This window comes from Haplochromis burtoni, unplaced genomic scaffold, assembly GCF_018398535.1.
Source record: "Haplochromis burtoni strain Fernald_Lab_line unplaced genomic scaffold, NCSU_Asbu1 Contig_216, whole genome shotgun sequence".
NCBI classification, from domain to species: Eukaryota; Metazoa; Chordata; class Actinopteri; order Cichliformes; family Cichlidae; genus Haplochromis; species Haplochromis burtoni.
This window is the reverse complement of record NW_024582577.1, coordinates 719,686-737,437: the sequence shown is the minus strand read 5'-3', so window position 1 is coordinate 737,437 and position 17,752 is coordinate 719,686. Positions and strand designations below refer to the sequence as shown.

Sequence of the window (17,752 nt, the reverse complement as noted above, 5' to 3'; positions counted from 1 at the left end):
TGGAAGCCGTGGCGTACCCCCGACTACGAGCGCATTTTCCACGGGACTCGGCTAGCTCTCGGAGGTTCCAAGAGCTGCTGAAAGTCCCCGCCCGTTGCGCTGCCTGCATCCAAGCCTCGCTCGCTTCAGGTGGGAGTCCTCCGTGTGGCTTCAGGCGCTCACGCTCCAGCCTCGGTGTCACCGTTCTGTGCACCAGGGGCTCAGTCGCTCGCTCCGCCAGCTTCCTCTGTTCGCAGGAAGCGGCGCTCCCGCCGCCATAAACTGGACATCGCTGAGCAACTCACGGTGGTGAGTGACAATGACTCCTATTCTCACGTCCCATCTGACAGTAAAAGTAACAGCCTCACCTCTGATCCATGGGGAACTTCCCTTATGGATGATGACATGGATTGGGAAAAGTTATTTTGCCTTGCTCCCTCTGAACAGGGTGAGATCAAATACAATACCCGCTCGCCTAAGTCTGCACATGTGGTTAAAGGAAAAACTGAACACTTCTACCAGGTCTACAACACTCAGTTCAGGTTTTGTTAAGTCTGGTTCAGTCATCCCCAAGTCAGCTCACTCTAAGACCGTTAACCCAAGGACTTCAAAGACTGTTAATACCAAGACTGTGAAACATGGTGGGGGGGATGGCGGATTCATTTTTGCTAGGTCTGTTTTTGTCGACCCAGTACATGTTGACCCTGAGCCTGCCAATTCTAAGACTGGTTTTTCTGAGCCCGCTCCTTTGCCTGTTCGTGTTTCTGCTGCCAGGGCAGCTCGGGCCCAGCGTACCCCTGCACCCGTAACAGTTTCTCGGGTGGGGGAGGCTGAGGCCCAGTTGGTCCCTGCTCTGGTTTCCAGGCCGGCTGAGGCTCTGTCCATTTCTGCACCCGTATCAGCTCCTCGGGTGGGAAGGGCAGTTGCCCAGCCGTTGCCGGTGCCTGTCCCGGCTTCCGGGGTGAGGGGGGCTGTGAACCAGTCCACCCCTGCACCCATGCCGGTCCCCAGGGTGAGGTCAGCCAGGATACAGCCCGTCTCCGCACCCGTACCTACTCCTCGGGTGGGAGTGGCTAGTGTCCAGCAGGTGCCTGCACCCGTTCCTGTTTCTACTGAAGGCTCAGGAGAATTCAGTCCGCAACCAACACCACCATCACTACTGCATGCTTTTCAGTCTATAGCTCAGTCATTAGCTCTGTTAGCAGCCCAGTCCGTAGTACACTTTCCTGTGCTTCCGTTAACTCAGCCCTTAGCCCACTGTGCAGCTCAGCCAGCTCCCCATTGTTCAGCTCAGTCATTTGTTCCATCACCCACTCAGCCTTCTGTTCAGCCAGTAGTCTCTGCACCTACTGGTCCTGCCGCTGCTTCAGCTGGAGGGCCCGAGGAGCCCGTCCAGCCTCATGCCACGTCAGCTGGGGGTTCAGGAGAACCGCAACAGCCTGTTATGTTCATGTGTGTCAGCTGTTTCCCCATGTGTTCCCACTTTCCTCATTATCCTCCTGTGTGTATTTAGTCCGCGTGCTTTCAGTCATTCCTGGTCAGGTCGTCTGCTCATCCATGTCTCATCTCCAGGTATCTCTGTCAGTTCACTATGCTTAAGGTTTTTCATGTTTAGTTTTAGTTCACCCAGTTTAGGTTAGTGTTCACCAATGCCCTATTATTTGTACCCTCATTGCTAGCCTCAATAAACGGCTTGTTTTTGTTAATCCACGCCACGTTTTGGTCTGCGTTTGAGTCCTCTTTTGCAACACATACAGTCTGCCCCAGCCAGACTGTGACAATTCCATTCTGAGCTGAAGAAGCTTCTGATAGGTTAGTAGAGTCCATGTGAGTAAATTGGTGGCACACCTGTGGATGCATATAAGGCAAAACACAGAGCCTGTTTCTTTGAAATGGGAAAATCAAGAGATGTCAACCAAAACACCAGGAAAAGAACTGTGGAGCTCCATAAGTGTGGCTCAAGTTTGAATACAATTTGGTGCCATTTACAATTAAGAAATACAGATAGTTTCTCTCTTTACTCTTAAAGTTAACAAATATGTTTTTTATATTTATCAATCTAAAAAAATAAACATTTAGTCTGATTTGATGTTACAATTAAAAAAGTGTTTTGATCTGAAGAGTTTGTAAATATCTGGTTTCAACTGTATATTTGATGATTGTCAGCAGAGGGAGAGAGAGGGAATGAGGACGGAACAGAGATGATTTTAATAATATGTATTCATTAAGTGCATAGTAATTACATAAATTGCAAAAAAGTGCAATAAACTACAAAAAAATTGAAAATCGTTTTTGCTTTTTTAACATATATTTCTAGTTAGAGAAATTTAAGAGGCTTATCCCTCAAAACTGTAAATACAAAAAAGTTGCACAAAATAGTTTCCCACCACAGGAAATTTATTTTGAGTGTCTTCATAGTTTTATTTTTGAAATACACCAATTTTTATACACTGCAGGAAAAACGAAAATAAATATTATACTGCAAATTTGCAAAAAAGCAGCATATGCATCAAAATAAACTATTTCCAGCAGTGCAATATGAGTCCTAAGCATCCCAGAAACGACACAGAAAGTCATAAAGTCAAAGATAACTTTTAAAAAGAGCAGTATAGGCCCTGAGGCCCTGATGGTAAAAAAGACTACATTTCCGCGAAAATGACGTCACTTCCGGTTTCGGGCAGGTAATGGCGGAAATGCAAAAGTTCGCGCTGACGTCTATTCCAACGTAGGAAGTGTTATGAACAGCTGATCGGATCGGCAAAGCGTGTTTCTGGAATATTATGTTTTTGTTCCTGCAAGCGCTTTTTATGCAGTTTTTGCAAAGCTATATGTGGAAGGAAACCGTGACCTAGGACAAGCTGATGGCATAAGATGTAAGTACAACTCCTCCGGTTTCATATGCAAAAAAAATTTTTGCGCTAGCTTACGTGGTTGCAGTGCTACCGGGATTTAAAAATAGTTACGCAAAATAGAGCGTGTCCGCTCCGATCGGCTCTAAAGGGTTAAGGTGTCCTGCACATGTGATATATATTTTTCCCTATATGAAGTCATTCTTTTTTGAACAAAACTCAAAACAGAGCCAATTAATCTTTCAGTCATTTCTACCCCCCCCCCCCCCAAAAAAAAAAAAATCCCACATGCATACTACCCTTTCGGGCTAAGCCCCGGGTGTTTCAAATGTCTGGCTCTGCCTCTGTTGTACAATACTAATGAGCTTAAAAGTCACCAATTGCTACGGCCACCTTTATTCTTCAACATAGCCTGAAATCTCAAGGTAAGCTTTCTTCTAATTTCTTTAAATAGTCTTCAGGAATAGCTCATGAATGACATTCAAAGGTCTTCGTTGGATGTTGGCTGCCTTTTGTTCCGTTCTCTGTCAAGATGATCCAACACTGCTTCAATGATGTTGAAGTCCGGAGAATCTGGGGAAGCCAATCCATGATGGATAGTGTGTGTTTTTTCTATCCAGGTATGGTTTTACTGCATTGGCGGTGTGTTTGAGATCCACTGTGTTTTACAGATGGCTCCTGACCTTCTCTGTACACACTGACAATGATTTGAACCAAACATTTTAAATCGCTTCATTAGATCTTTTGCCGCTGATTTCGGTCTTCTTCTTTAATTTGGCACACCTCAGCTTTTTCTCTGTTTCCCTTCCTTGAGAGTGACTTGACCGAAGAGCCAGACATCTGTTTGGTCTCACATACTTGCCTGTTTCTTAAAGGCATGACTTTCATACACTGTTCATCTGCTATAGATGTTTTTTTATGCCTGTTACCTCTCATTTTGGCTGCCACTTGTCCACTTTCCTCAAATTCTTTTAGGACACACTGCACACCAAGCCATTATATACCAGGTTTCCAGCTAGTAGCTCTCTGGGTATTGCTCTGTTGGCACAATAATGTCATACTGTGTTATCTTTGGCATTTTTTTGACTGAAAATGAGTGAACAAGCAACCCACTGCTTGTAATCAAAATACAGAATAATGGGGGGCAGCACGAGTCTGCACAGTACTGCATCCCAAGTCTTTTTTTTCGCTGCTTACCTGTCTGGTCATAGCTGGTCATTAATTCCCAACCACAGCAGAGGGGAGCATTTTCATGGCTCTCCTTTCTTTGCATAGAGTGAAGGTCCTTGTTGTAAGTTAAGCTCCAGCGTTTTGACTCTATATAGTTTGTGTTATAGTATATTGTGGATAATTCACAGAGTTTTAAGCAGCATTATTATGTTGTGCCTTGGCTACAACAGCTTGCTACAAATATCTTTGCAACAGTTAGTTACAAATGAGGTGCTAAAACAATCCTCTGATTAGAGCTGGGCGATAGAACGATAACGATATGTATCGCGATATAACTTTTACTCGATAGAGAAATTAAGCTATCGCGATAGACCTCGCCGCTCTTGTCCTCAAAAAAAAAAAAGGTCAGCCAATCAACAGCGCAGAGTAGCGCAGAGCCGAACCAATCACAGCCGCAGCGTCACGTCGCGTGACTTGTTACGTACAGCACAAGTGCCAAGCCGCACGTGTTTGTTTGGGAAGCAGCCAGCGGGTAATGGAGCCAGCGCGTAATGGAGGAAATGAGTGTGCCGACTAGAAAAATCAACCGAGCGTGACCGAAGTTTCAATAGCTGATGGTTCCAACGCCGGAGAGATTGTCAAACGGAAGAGCCATAGAAGTTCTGTAGTGTGAAGGTATTTCGGCTATTTCAAGTCTGACAAAAAACAGAGTAGCGTGCACTGTAAATTGTGCCGAAAGCAAGTCTGGAAATACAATAAACTGGTGCATGCGTCACACTGTGCGCCACGTTATTGTTTCGGTGAAATGAATTTCTACAATACTGTTACTGTTAATTCTACTCTCTGCAGTGTTTAAATGCTTACATATGCACACAGTTACTGTCCGTCCACACATACGGCTCGGTTCTGCTTCTATGCCCCAGCTTTGTTTACTTTTTCCCACCGAGGCTTCTAGACTTCTGATTGGCCAACATTTCTGCACGGTTAGGAATCTAGCTCCACCTGCTGCTTTGGCATGTTCATAGCAGCGTTTTCCTTCATTTCTGCCTTTATGTGTGGACGGGATTATTTTTTAAAACGAAAACGGAAAATCTCCGTTTTCAAAAATACCCGTGTACGTGTGGACGTAGCCTCAGTCTCTGACTGGAAGCGCTAATTCGTCATTCGGCTTTTGTCAGACTAAAGTAACTGTTAAAACTGTTTGAAAAGCTCAGCTATACAACAAGGAGAGATTGAGAATTTCCTTTTAGTTCTCAGTTTATTTGATATTGACAAAAGTTAGTCAGTTTTGTCTGTTCTTCTGTAAAACAAACTAAGATTTATTTTTAGAATTAATATTTTGTTTCTAAGTGGAATTGACAATTTAGTCTGTTTCGTTTGTTCTATTTTGAAACTTAAACGCTTCAGCGGCTGCCTTTTGTGTAGTTTGCAATACTTGCCTTTATTTATCTGAAAAAGTCTCATGTTCCTTAAGTACATCTACCCTGTTGAACTTATTATGGGAAATAAATATTTAAATCAAAACAAGCTGCTGATTATTTCACATTTTACTTGTGAGCAACGGCACATTTAAATCTTACAAATATAGTTATTTGGCTTATATCGTGATAGATATCGTTATCGCCTGAAATGAAAAAAACATATCGTGATATGAAAAAATCTCATATCGCCCAGCTCTACCTCTGATACAGGCACATTGTATAGTGTTGTCCTGCTACAGGCAGTGGATTACTGAGACTTTCAAGCTGAAGTAGAATATTGTGGGTGTTTGAGTGGGTGTCGTTTTCAGGATATGGCATGTAGTTTAGACAGAGCGTAAACTTTCAGAGATTTCATGATGATCATCTTGCATTTTAAACCCTTTCTTTGAATTTACAGACAAAAAAACTAAATCAAAATAAAAGGTTTTAGACAAAGTACGCTCAACGACTCACAGGTAATAGTAAAGTTCATGGAAGAGGATTCCAGCGGTAGACCGTCAGCACGGCATTTGAACTTGGCGCCTGTGTCTTCCTTCATTGCAGAATACTCGAGTGTGGAGGTAGTGGTCGAGAGGCCGGTACTAGATTCTTCCACAACAGAAACTTTGATGGAAATCCCTAGACAGAAAACAAACGAGCACTGTCTGAAAACTCTAACAAGGAAAAAAATGTGCAATGACCAAAACACTGCACACAGTCATGAGCCACGCCGTCATGAGAGTGCAGCACAATTCATCACAGCAGAATAATTTACAGCAACTGTCCCTGTCAGAGAGAATAAAACCATCTGTGTATGCAATATTTATAAATGTCAAATATATTTTTTAGAACTCAAAGACAACAAAAGGGATGGTGAACGCTCACCTTTCCCATCAGCCTCCAGAGGTTTATTGTTCTTGAACCATGTGATGTTTGCAGGTGGGTTGGCATCTTTTGCAACACAATTTCCAAGCTGCAAAGCAAAAAAAGTGAGAAACAGGCAAGAAAAGCACTCAAAGGATGAATAAAAAAATGCATTTCATGACTATTTTTAAATGACCAAACATATGAGAAAATGAGCTTTTTGTTAATGCCACTCTGGTATTTGAGGACTAAACAGTTTTCCATGCAATAGACCATGAAATGCCTAAAGCATTTGTAAAGCCCCTCAAATCCTTTGGGTCTTTTAATTGTAGCACAAGCGAGATTTCTACTCTTTACTAATTCATGAGAATCACTTCAAAGAAGTCATTACTACAATAACAGGCACCATCTCTGTTAGGCCTCAAGATACGTTAGCTCAAGTGAGGGATTTCCCTTCATGAGTCATTGCTTAAAATAATGTAGGCATTAAAATGTTTATCATTAAAAACTCCACCTTAGTAAGTCTTCCAATCTCTAGCTCCTCTGCTTCTCCAGAAATCTCCAACTTTGCCGGCAACTCTGTAGTTGAGGGGGAAAAAAACAGTGTGAATGGAAAGGCTGGGTGTTGCTTGTGTCAGTCACAGCACTTGAACGAGGGCATTTCGACAATTTTTCAGCTAATTCAGACTCACTGTGAATTAGGACATTAACTGGGTATTCGAACACGTCTCCGCCGGTCACCACCATGCAAGTGAAAGTCCGCTGGTCGCTGAGCTTGGCGGCAGAGATCAGCAGGCTGGAGTTTTTGTCCATGCTCACACGGACCTTGTATTCATCAGTGGCGCTGATTGAGACATTCTGGTTTTTCTGCTTGACCAGCAGGTATCCTGGAACTCCATCCCCTTTGTCCTGGAGAGCAGAGCGCGCTTGTTATGTGTCGCTCGCATATGGCACTGGCTTCGTGTTCACAATAAAAGCATGCACTGTTCATGCGGTGTCATATGGAGGGACAGATGCATGGTCTAATGCACTCAGACTGGGCGTGGTTCGACTTCAGATACAGTAAGTGGGCCTTAGACCTACTTTGCCATTTTGAGAACAACTGATCTCCAGTGTGACTTACATATTTCCATTTAGTGATGGCGATGTCTTCTGCCTTTATGGCTCCACTGTTGCATGGGATCTTGAGCATTTCCCCATACTGGCCAATAATAGGCTCCAAAGAGGTGACTGCAAAAGAGAAACACCAAAGGCACATTTTCAATTGCTTTCTAAGAATGGCTAATCTGGTCACCTGCAACACAGAACGAATTATTAGGACAGAAAATGAAAATGCTTATTATTCTAAATGCTTTGCAGCGCCTCCTGTTTGCATACATTTTACTGACATTTATCAGCGCCACTTAGTGCTCGCCTAAACACACGAGGACAGCAGTTTCTATAGAGTTCTGCTAATTTTCAGCTCCCTTGGGAAAAAAACAACAACAACCTTTCCTGCCCTAAATCTCATTCAAAACATTGCCATGGAGACAAAATGTTCAAGAGGGGGATGGGGAGGGGGGTGCCAGGCGAAGTGTCTCAATGGGCTGCGATGAGGGGTTAGAGCCAAAGGGCTGCAGGGAAGAAGAGGCTGCTACGGCCCGACTGAAAATGAGGTGTTGCTCAGTTTTTCTGGCATTCAAATTTACATTTCAGACCTCTCAGAGTTCAGGCAGAGGTAAACGCACAAGCGTATGTGTGGAAGCATAAATCTGACAGCTAAAATCCAAAACGGCTTGAGAGCAGCTCAGTAAAGGGTATGAGAGGAAAACGGTGACCAGTCAGATTCTCTCTGCTGAAATAGAGACAAGTAATGTTTGTGTTTTGTGTGTTGTTTTTTTTTTTGTTTTTTTTTACAAGGAAAGTGCAAAACAATGAAGATCCTCCAATATTCTGCGTGCATTCGACCCTGAAATTGTCTGATTATATTCGCGCACAAAAAACCCAGCTGCACACCAAAATGCCATTTCGGCACTGAGAAAATAAAAGTTATACTCTCACTTTCCCTCTGAACACATCAGACTTTTAAAGGTTTTCTTAGTGTGGTACAGAGATGAACTGAATTAATTTGCTCTGTGCGTGATACTCATTTGAATCCTGTTTGAATGAAGGTAAATACTTTTACTCTGGTTACCACTGTCTGTATTAAAACAGAGAAACAACTGGGACCCGGAAGGCATGCTTGCACAGTCGGCAAGTTCAGAGGTGCGCAAATACCTGCCTGGTTTCCTTCGCACACAGTAAACCTCCTGTCGTTAAGTGTCATTTTCTCATCAGGACTATTAAACGAGTCCATAAAATAGTTATGTACATGTGTGATGAAACTAGAGAGACAACAAAATCAGACAGTTTGCCTCGAGTCAACAAAGTCTGCACTTATTGCCGTCCTCCTGACACTAAGCTGAACAAGTTCGCACACCGACACCTGTCACTCATCGTTACGAGCTGTCAACTCACAAGAAACAGCACCGAGCCCATCGCTGAGCCTGTTTCTGAAGTCACTACTGCAGAAAGATGACACAAACAGACAATTTAATAAGAAGACTTTAAACAAGGCATGTCTGCCTCTTAGCTCTATGGCTTTTTAAAGCTGTTTTCTGCCTTTCCTCTAAACACTACAAGGAAGTTTTACCTCGTAGGGGGCCAAAAAAACCCAAGTTTGATCTTTCTCTTTTTTCTCAAAGTATTAAAAAAGTATTTTTTGGTCAACAAGGAGATTACAATAATTTAACATGGCTGCTCAGAGACTCCTTAAACTTCCTCAAACTTTAATTATAATTAAAGTCAAGTAATTAAATTAAAAAATCACTTGAAAAGCCACATGCTATTAATTGCACAGCCCTGTTTTCCCACCTTGTGTCTGGTATAGGTGTTTATATATACCACGTTCTCACTCCTAAAGCGTAACATTTTATGCTCGGGGACAAATCGCTGATATATTACTCTTCAACAACACGTCCCTATATTACGAGATCGGAAAAATGATGAAACATGAGAACCGTTTGGATCGCATCTACACATGTAGAATCTACAGCTTGTGAAATGATCATCTGCCTCTCAACTCTCATTGTGTTGCTTGTCCTTTAAAATAATAAAGATTTTATATAAAAATAACTTTGGAAAACAGTATTTAATGTCATTAAAGTGCTGGTTAAGGTTAGGGATAAGGTTATGGTTAGGGCTGGAATACATGGCTGGAGCGTGTATTACCGCGGGAGCGCCATTCTACATGATTTCATCCATAACCCGAGGCGTCGTATAAGAATGCCGAAGGTCACCTTTCGCGTTCCTCTGCCCGGCTGTGCCAGCAGGGGCAGACTCCTCTGCTTGAAAGAAAAGTGTGGTTGTATAGAAGTTAGCAGGAAAACAGCTCTTGGGTACCTTAACCTGTGACTTCAATCAACATTTTCCTGAGAGTCAAACATTGAATACAACATGATACTAAATTTGCAAATATGGTCGCAAGGGCATTTCCCGGGTTTTCTTTGACATTTTGTTTCAAAAACCTAAGACGGCTGCAGTTACAATGCTGATCTTGAAGATTCACAGTGAGAATTTGCTAGCCACAGTAGATACGTCCATCTTTTATATACAGTCTATGGGCTCCTGGGAAGTTCACTTAAAGGCCCTTCACATACCACATGACAACACTGCACAACTCCTTATTTCCAGCAGCGTGTGCTGTTCATCAAGCAAAACACTGTGGTGTAATTATTTGCTGACCACTGAAAGGTCTCTGTATGGTTAAATGTCACCTTTGCACACTTCATCTACCTCAGACTCTTGGCTTGAATTCAGAAATACCAACTTAACCTAACATGTGTGTTTTTGGGTTGCGGGAGGAAACCCACTGAGATACAGAGAGGTTGTTTGAACCAGAAACCTTGATGTGAGGCAACGGTGCTAACCGCTTCACCACCGTGCTGCTACGACCCATGTTTGCACAACCAACAGAAACACAGAATGCTAGAAAGCAAACACATTTAGTACATGTCCGGCCATAAAAAAATAAAAATAAATTGCAGACAAATTTCAGAGCATACGTACAGTCTGGTGGATAGATGTTTTTTTTCCTCCACTCAAACACGTACGGTATTTAAAGTGCCGTCTGCGATGTAGTTTTTGATTACACCGATGAGGGCCACATACTGAAACACCGGTCAAGTAATAAAGCTTCTTTACACTACAAGTGTTTGTGGAGCTTCAACCTCTTTAGATCACTCAGCTCAGGGCGAACTATCTTCTATGTGAGGGAGTACACTTTAGCCTACCTTTTTGGAGAGAGTCAGGCCAGATGAAAATATTGATGTCACTCACATGTGTTAAAGCCTGAAGTGGCCAATTGTCTAAAGTGGACCTCTAAAGATCGGTACTCTACATGTTACACCTTGTTTTGGGTTTTGTTTGTTATCTACGTGAAAAGCCAAAGCCTGGCTAAATAATTGCCCTTTTGAAGCATAGGTGCTAAGCTGAGCTAACTTTGTCTAAAGCTATTTACATGTTGTTAAGAGTCGCTGCGACCTTCTCAACAGGTGCACTAGGAGAACTACTGAAAATAATTACCTATTTTTAACAGCCCAACAGACAGACTGAACTCTCTGAAGGTGTCCTTGTTCACTATGACATCTGAATAAATTGAAACAAAGTGATGGATGGAAACATCAGAAATTACCAATGCAGAGACCGAAAACAAGATATAGACAGAACAAAAAGGCTCTAAAAAAGTGTTAAAGTCTATCGGCAGTGGTGGCTGTAATCAGTGCTTACAGCTGCATGAAGCAGAAACAGCTTGTGTGAGCATCAAAGCAGAGTAACCCACTCAGTAAAAGAAAAAAACCTATCTGAGAACACATAGCACTACCACGGCACTTCACCCACATAGATACAATCCCTGCATTTAAATAAGGCTCGGCGACATTTAATAGTGACAGCACGGGACAAAACAAACCTCGCCACATTTCAACTGCTGACAGCTTTACCAGGAATTCTTCACCAAACACAGGGATAAGCTCCGTCACTTGTCAACGAAAGTACGTGCATTTCCTGCACTGATTCTCTCATTTCCTATAATTTATTCCGTGTAAAATCTGTTAAAAGCTTTTCGGGAATCAAGTCGTGCAATGATCTGTCTTAACAAATTACTGTGTTTGGGGGAAAAATGTTACCTACTTCAGGTATTCGTACGAAATGTACTTTGTTTTTAAGCAGTGTAATATAAGAGAAATGCTGCTTTACTGCATGCATGAGCTAAGAATAAATGCACCCACTGGGTCATTTTCTGGACTGTAAATTTCTGCCTGCATTTCACAGAGTCTTGCTCACTTTCAGCATTTTGGCAATTGGATGTACATGAGTGTGATCCACCTGAAATGATGCAGATTGCTGGTTGTGAACCCAGCATGCTGATGTAGCCATCCTACACTTGGTTGTTTTTAAAGTAAATGAATCGTGCAGGTTTCTGATCCAGGCATAAAAGATTGCCCACGCTGTGTGGCAAAAAGAAAAACATGGAGGCATTGTGAATACATTGAGAGGAATCCATTAATGAGCTCTCTGTTCAAGGGATGCATTTTTGCATGTCTCATATTTGATGACATCCCGTTAGATTACATTTTATCATTTAAGGTGCCAAAAATAGCCTCTCACTATCTTTATTGTGTGCATCTCCTGGCCATGTTGATGCCAGAATGCTCTAATGGCTGAGGACAAATCCAAGCGTTTTTCTAAACCAAGTCGGCAACCAAGCCCACATATGCTGTGTCTTAGTAACAAGACACAAACCACTCAGGAGACAATACGAAGGTACACTGCAAGCCCAGCAGTGTTGCAAAGGTTATCACGCTCTCTGTATAATAAACTCCTTGCATTTCAAATTCAAATAGACATTATGAATATTCACATAGAGCCGCCGTCAGTGTCTCTGAGAACTTTAAAAGAGTCTGCATTAAGGGAAAAAGCATTATCTGTGCAGATTACACTGTCGCACAATGAGAACTAATCACACATGTTGAGTTACAGAAGACAAAGCTCCTGCTGCTCGCTGAGATAAGGTAATCCTTTTGCAACAAAAGTAGGTGAACTGAGCGACTTCCCGTTGACAAATACACACAAGTTTACACCGTGCATACCAATCATCTGCTTGTAATCATTGTCTATATGATGAGGAGGATATTTAACATTTACCACTTCCTTATGGTTTTATCTTGTTGGTGTATGTCTGAAGACAGTAATAACAAGTTTATATAATATAATACTTACTATATCCAGCACTGTGCAGCGTCTTTAGTCATCACACATTTGTTTTAATCTCACTCCCAAGCAGACGCAAAAATTCTCCAACTTTTCTTTGGACACGGGCTGCTTTTTCACTAATTTTCGGTCCAGTTTCAGCATAATGCTTTTAGTTTGTTTGTTTAAGCCACTTAACACTAAGCTATGAATAATCCAGGCACTAGAAGACACATAATTCCAGTTCAGCCAGTGTTGTGTAAACACAGGAAACCTGGCAAAGCATCAATTTTAAATTGTATCTTTGGGACTTTGTTACCAGCAGCCAGTCACAAAAACACATTGTTTGTTCCCATTTTGTTTTTTATGTCAATCTACGATAAATGCCAAACATAACGCAGTTTGACAGACATATGTTGGCAGGGCGTCCTTAAAATAATTGAGAAAACTGGACAGGTGACCAGTATCTGTCTTTAAGAAGGAAAATTTAAGAAGGATCTGGCCCTTCAGTTGATCAGTCTACTGCTCACTGAAGCCTCATCAGAAATGATGTCAGTGGAAGCGTAGCTGTCAAGAAGCCATTCTTAAGGAAGTGAAACAGGGCAAAAAGGCTGAGGTGTGCCAAATCACACAAGAACTGGACTGAAAGTCAGTGGCAACAGGTCTGATGGAGTCCAACGCTGAAATTTTTGGGAGGTGAGTGTTTACAGCCATCTGTAAAACACAGTGGAGGCTCTATCGCAATTTGAAGCTGCATTTTTCAGCATGGCAATGATTCCAGACAATGTAGCAAAAGCATACCTGATAGATCAGTCATTGACTGGCCTCCCAGAACCTAGACTGCAACATTACTGAAGCAGTGAGGTATCATCTTAAAGAACTTGGAAGAAAGCTGCCTAAGAGAGTTCAGACAATGCTGAAAAATAAAGGCCATACAAAGTATTGACCTTTAAGCTCATTCGAATTGTACAGGCTCAGTTTTTGCCTTCATAGATGCACTGCATGAACATGTGTGTCTATTTCCCAGTTTTCTAGCAAAATACAAAGAAATGAGGGTGACTCAAGACTTTTGCACACTTTTGCACAAAGAAGAGAGTTTGGCAGGAGACTAAAACATTAAATGAGGACATATTTCATGTCATAAGTTATATGGGACACAAGAACCAATGTACATTTCTTTAGCAGAAATTAATTCACAAAGAAAATCCCCATAACAGAAATAAACAAACACTAATTTGGGGTTTTGATGGGATAGTGCTGTGTAGAAAGTACTACTCCAAAAAACTGCATTTTCTGTGTCAAGCTCATAAAAAAAAGTCGGTTTTGAAGGCTGCTTAAAAGATTCAGTATTTCTGGGATTTCAGACTAAAGCTATGAGTTAAAGTAAGACAATATTCTAGTGCACGTCATTTGGTAGTTTTACAAAAAGCATTACAGACTTTTTAGTCTCATCAACCACCCCGAAAAACACATTTGCTCGTCTGAATTTGAATTTCACTGTACTTTTTTCTCTTTCTTACACTGGACATGAAAAATTAGCTGCTACTCTGGCAATGGTAACTCAAGTAAGAGACAGGCGAGTGACAGAGACAGGAGGCAGCACCGCAGGAGATACTTTTATGTTCCTGATTAAGGCGCCTCTATTCCCGAGAAGAGACAGGTGACGACAGCTCAGATATAAACTCACCAGGGAAATCAGCAACCTCTCCGCATTAGTCTCTATATCCCTGTTTTGCTACCTTACGCCCTCCTATTTGTGTGTGTGTGTGTGTGTGTGTGTGTGTGTGTGTGTGTGTGTGTGTGTGTGTGTGTGTGTCCCTTTGAGCTGCAACAACCAAAAGAAAACCGAGGCCCAAACTTATTAAGTGCTGAAAATGAGGATTGTGCACTGAATGGGGATCCCATGGCGCATGTCCACAAAGACTTGATGGCAAATAGCCTTGCTTCAGAAGCGGTTCAGTGTGAAGGGGCAGACAGAACCACTTCAACTGGATCAATAATACTCGAGGAAAGGCTAGATTCTTATAGTGAACGCCGTTTGCCTAAGGAGCAAGAAATCAAAGAAAACCTAACCTCCCGTGACATTCTGCCTCTCGTCCTTGTCTCTTCTTTAATAATTTAACAAGTGCTGAATTTTGATTAGCCATATTAAGAACCTCAAATGAGAGAGATCACCGGTTTAATAAGCTCAAACTCTCATTACTCGCTATCGTGAAAAATTGCCGCAACGCTTCTGTCACACGGAAAGGTGTCAGAAGGACCACCGTGGTCCCCAAAGAATCCTTGTAGATATTTGGTAATAAATGAGCTTTGCAGGCTGTTGTTTTGCCAACTCTTTCACCGAGTACACACGCTCAGCTCGTGCGTTACTGACTATGACAAGCACATGACTCTATTTAAATTCTGCTACAGTATCAGTTCACGCCGAGGAAGCGTTCCAGACCAGCTAGCTGTAGAGAGATTTCTTTAAAAAAAAAAAAAAACACAGCCACATCCTCACTATCTGCGTCTGTCTCTCTTGAGGGAAGGGGTGTAATCATGTCACTGATGGATAACTGACAGCACAGCTTGCACAACATCCCTCTCGCACAGTTCCTCTTTTTGTTGCAGGCTGAACCACCTTTCCAAACGTCAACAATGCGTGCTCTATAATTTAGCTTTTTCGTTTTTTTTCTTCTTAGCTGTAATTGCCTGTCACTGTCTTTATAGCATAAAACTGAGAGCATCAGCTTCTATTTCCTTTCTTCTTTCTTTTTTTTTTACCACACTGGCGTGAGCCCGTTGGAGGGGAAAAAAGCTTCACCTTCAAAGCTCTAGCCGCTTTAAGGCATGCATTCCTTTCCATTAGACTGACAGCATCTGACGTGTCATAAAGTCAAATGCTGATTTTATTTCTTGGACATGTAAATATTAGTCAGACATATTGTACTAACCTGAGATAATGTAATTAACTTAATTACATTCTTCACTGATGGTTTTTTGCTTTATCTTGTCAAATAAAGGAGCTTTCTCTCAGAGCCTGCCTGTTTGCAACAAGTGCAGCACGTCTTCTCTAGTGTGGCTCTCACAGATCTAAAAGACGGACGTACCTGTCGTCAGATCCACATTCTTTCCTTTGAAATCCAGTTATATAGTTACAAGTTTGTGAGAAAACAAGGCTACTTCTCTCTTAAGAGAGACGGTCTCCTTCACCGAAGCAAAAAAGTGCTCTAATACATGAAGTCCAGCAAGGATACATCCACTTCAGAGTTAACGCTGCTTAACAGCAGCTAACAGAGGCAAAAACACCAGTGCTTATTAACAGTATTGCTGTCAATGATCAGAAGTGAGCTTCTCTTCAGATTCCTTTCATAACGTTTTGACTAGGATGTACTTTAATTGGCAATACATTGACATTAAATTGGGAGCGTGCTAATGTAACTAAATATGACCAGATAAAACTACTGGCCTGCGCTGCCACTCTTTCAGCCTTTGAATTATTCTGTGTGAAAGGATTGATGACCACCTTCAGTCACAACTAGACATGTCACTGCTACTCTAGTTGTTTTGTCAGTCGTGTTACAAGCATTATTCATCAAAATGCTGGCACTTTTTTTTGCGTAATCCCCCAAAATTTGGTATTTAAGTTCAGAGCTCAAGGTTACACTTCAGGCCTTTAACATTTTAATGAAATCAACAAAATCCACACGTGCATCTTACAAGAAAAAAACAGCAAATTATTACAAATTACTACACGAAAGAACATTGTGGTACTTGTGCTTGATAAACACCGGCAATTATTTATTGATTATCACACAAAAATTACTGGATAATTGCTATTTTCTACAAGTAAGCAGCAGGTATGAATTTGTTGAAGCACTTTGGGTTCGACAAAAGCTGTAATATGAGAAATGAGTGTTTGAGAGGTTAGGATTTAGAGCCATTTTTCTCATTTATGAAGCGCCATCTGTTTCAGGGCTCAGAAAGCTGCACAACACCCTAAAGATATGGCCCTGTGTCTCTTTGACCTTCAACGGGGCATAGAGGTCTTTCAGAGAAGAACCAATCTGGAAGAAAAAGGTCCATTTGTGGGCAGAAAGACTTGGGACAAAGGTTTCATTTTCTGGCAATGGTCCCCAAAGGCTCTGTCTGCAGTTCAGCTGAACTAGGCCAGCCTAGTCTCTTTTGTTTTTAATAAGTGATCCACTCTCTATGGATTCTTATCTACAAGTTCCATGAAAGACGTTGTCTAAAGTCTAACACATTTATTAGTTTTATGATGGAGAAGACTCTGCAATATTGTTTGATATTAATATAACACTGAATCGATGCATGGCCGTGCCTTAGGATGGGAAATTAGTCTCAAGAATAGCAGGCCAATTTATTTTCATGCTCGCTAGGACATGTTCTCAGTGTAACATTCAAAAATCACTTTGCAGACCCGCGTTAAAAACTTCAGGTATCCACATCCAGCATTCAGACAATTGCAAACCTGTCACATTTTCAACTAGTTGATTATTCAATGAAACCCTTTAATTCATCCAGACTCTTCAAAGTATGAGTGTTCTTTTTCTCATCATACGTAACAGTCAGGTGAATATAATAGAAGTTCTGGATGACGCATGGAGATTAAAGCCCTCACAGTTGACCACAAGAGATTGCAGAGGGTGGTTTTTCCACTTTTTTAAAAAACTTTTCATCTACTAAACCAATTACGGATTGAAAAAATAATCAATAAAAAATCTTTGCACTACCAAGGCTGTGAGCCGTGCTACAGCACCCTCGACGCCTCCAACAGGTGCAGCAAATTTCAGCCTTCTTAATGAATCTTTGAGAAACAGCGAAACCTGGCAGATCATCAGAATCACCAAGCTGCTTCTGCAGTACTCGTGATGACAGCCCAAGTATGTTGGCTATTCGTTTGCTGACACGAGAGCATTAAGCCAACAACTGGATATTTATGACTTGATGAAATGTTTCAGGGTGAATTCTCAAAAGATACTTTTGGGAGTATCACTAATAAGTAAGACCAGTTTATTTCCTGCCCTGCCACCATACAGTCGCTGCAAACGACACTTTGCTTGTGAATATGCCGGTGCATTTGTGTCGACTGTAGCATGCTTGTTATCACATCATCGCTGCTTTCGTCAGGAAGGAACAGCGTTTGAGGTTGTTCTGCTGCTG

The 17,752-nt window shown here is 41.8% G+C and overlaps 1 protein-coding gene across 3 annotated transcripts in view; it reads right to left on the bottom strand.

Annotated features, from left to right (window-relative positions):
• alcamb (activated leukocyte cell adhesion molecule b) overlaps window positions 1-17,752 on the bottom strand; it is a 53,076-nt gene that overhangs the window by 15,383 nt on the left and 19,941 nt on the right. For all 3 annotated transcript variants that reach the window (XM_005937898.3, XM_005937899.3, XM_042226529.1), the window contains exons 2-6: window positions 7,446-7,552; window positions 7,015-7,231; window positions 6,837-6,901; window positions 6,344-6,431; window positions 5,933-6,097 (exon numbers count right to left, since the gene is read on the bottom strand). In XM_005937898.3, coding sequence (XP_005937960.1) covers window positions 5,933-6,097; window positions 6,344-6,431; window positions 6,837-6,901; window positions 7,015-7,231; window positions 7,446-7,552 — 642 coding nt within the window. The remainder of the gene's footprint in view (window positions 1-5,932; window positions 6,098-6,343; window positions 6,432-6,836; window positions 6,902-7,014; window positions 7,232-7,445; window positions 7,553-17,752) is intronic.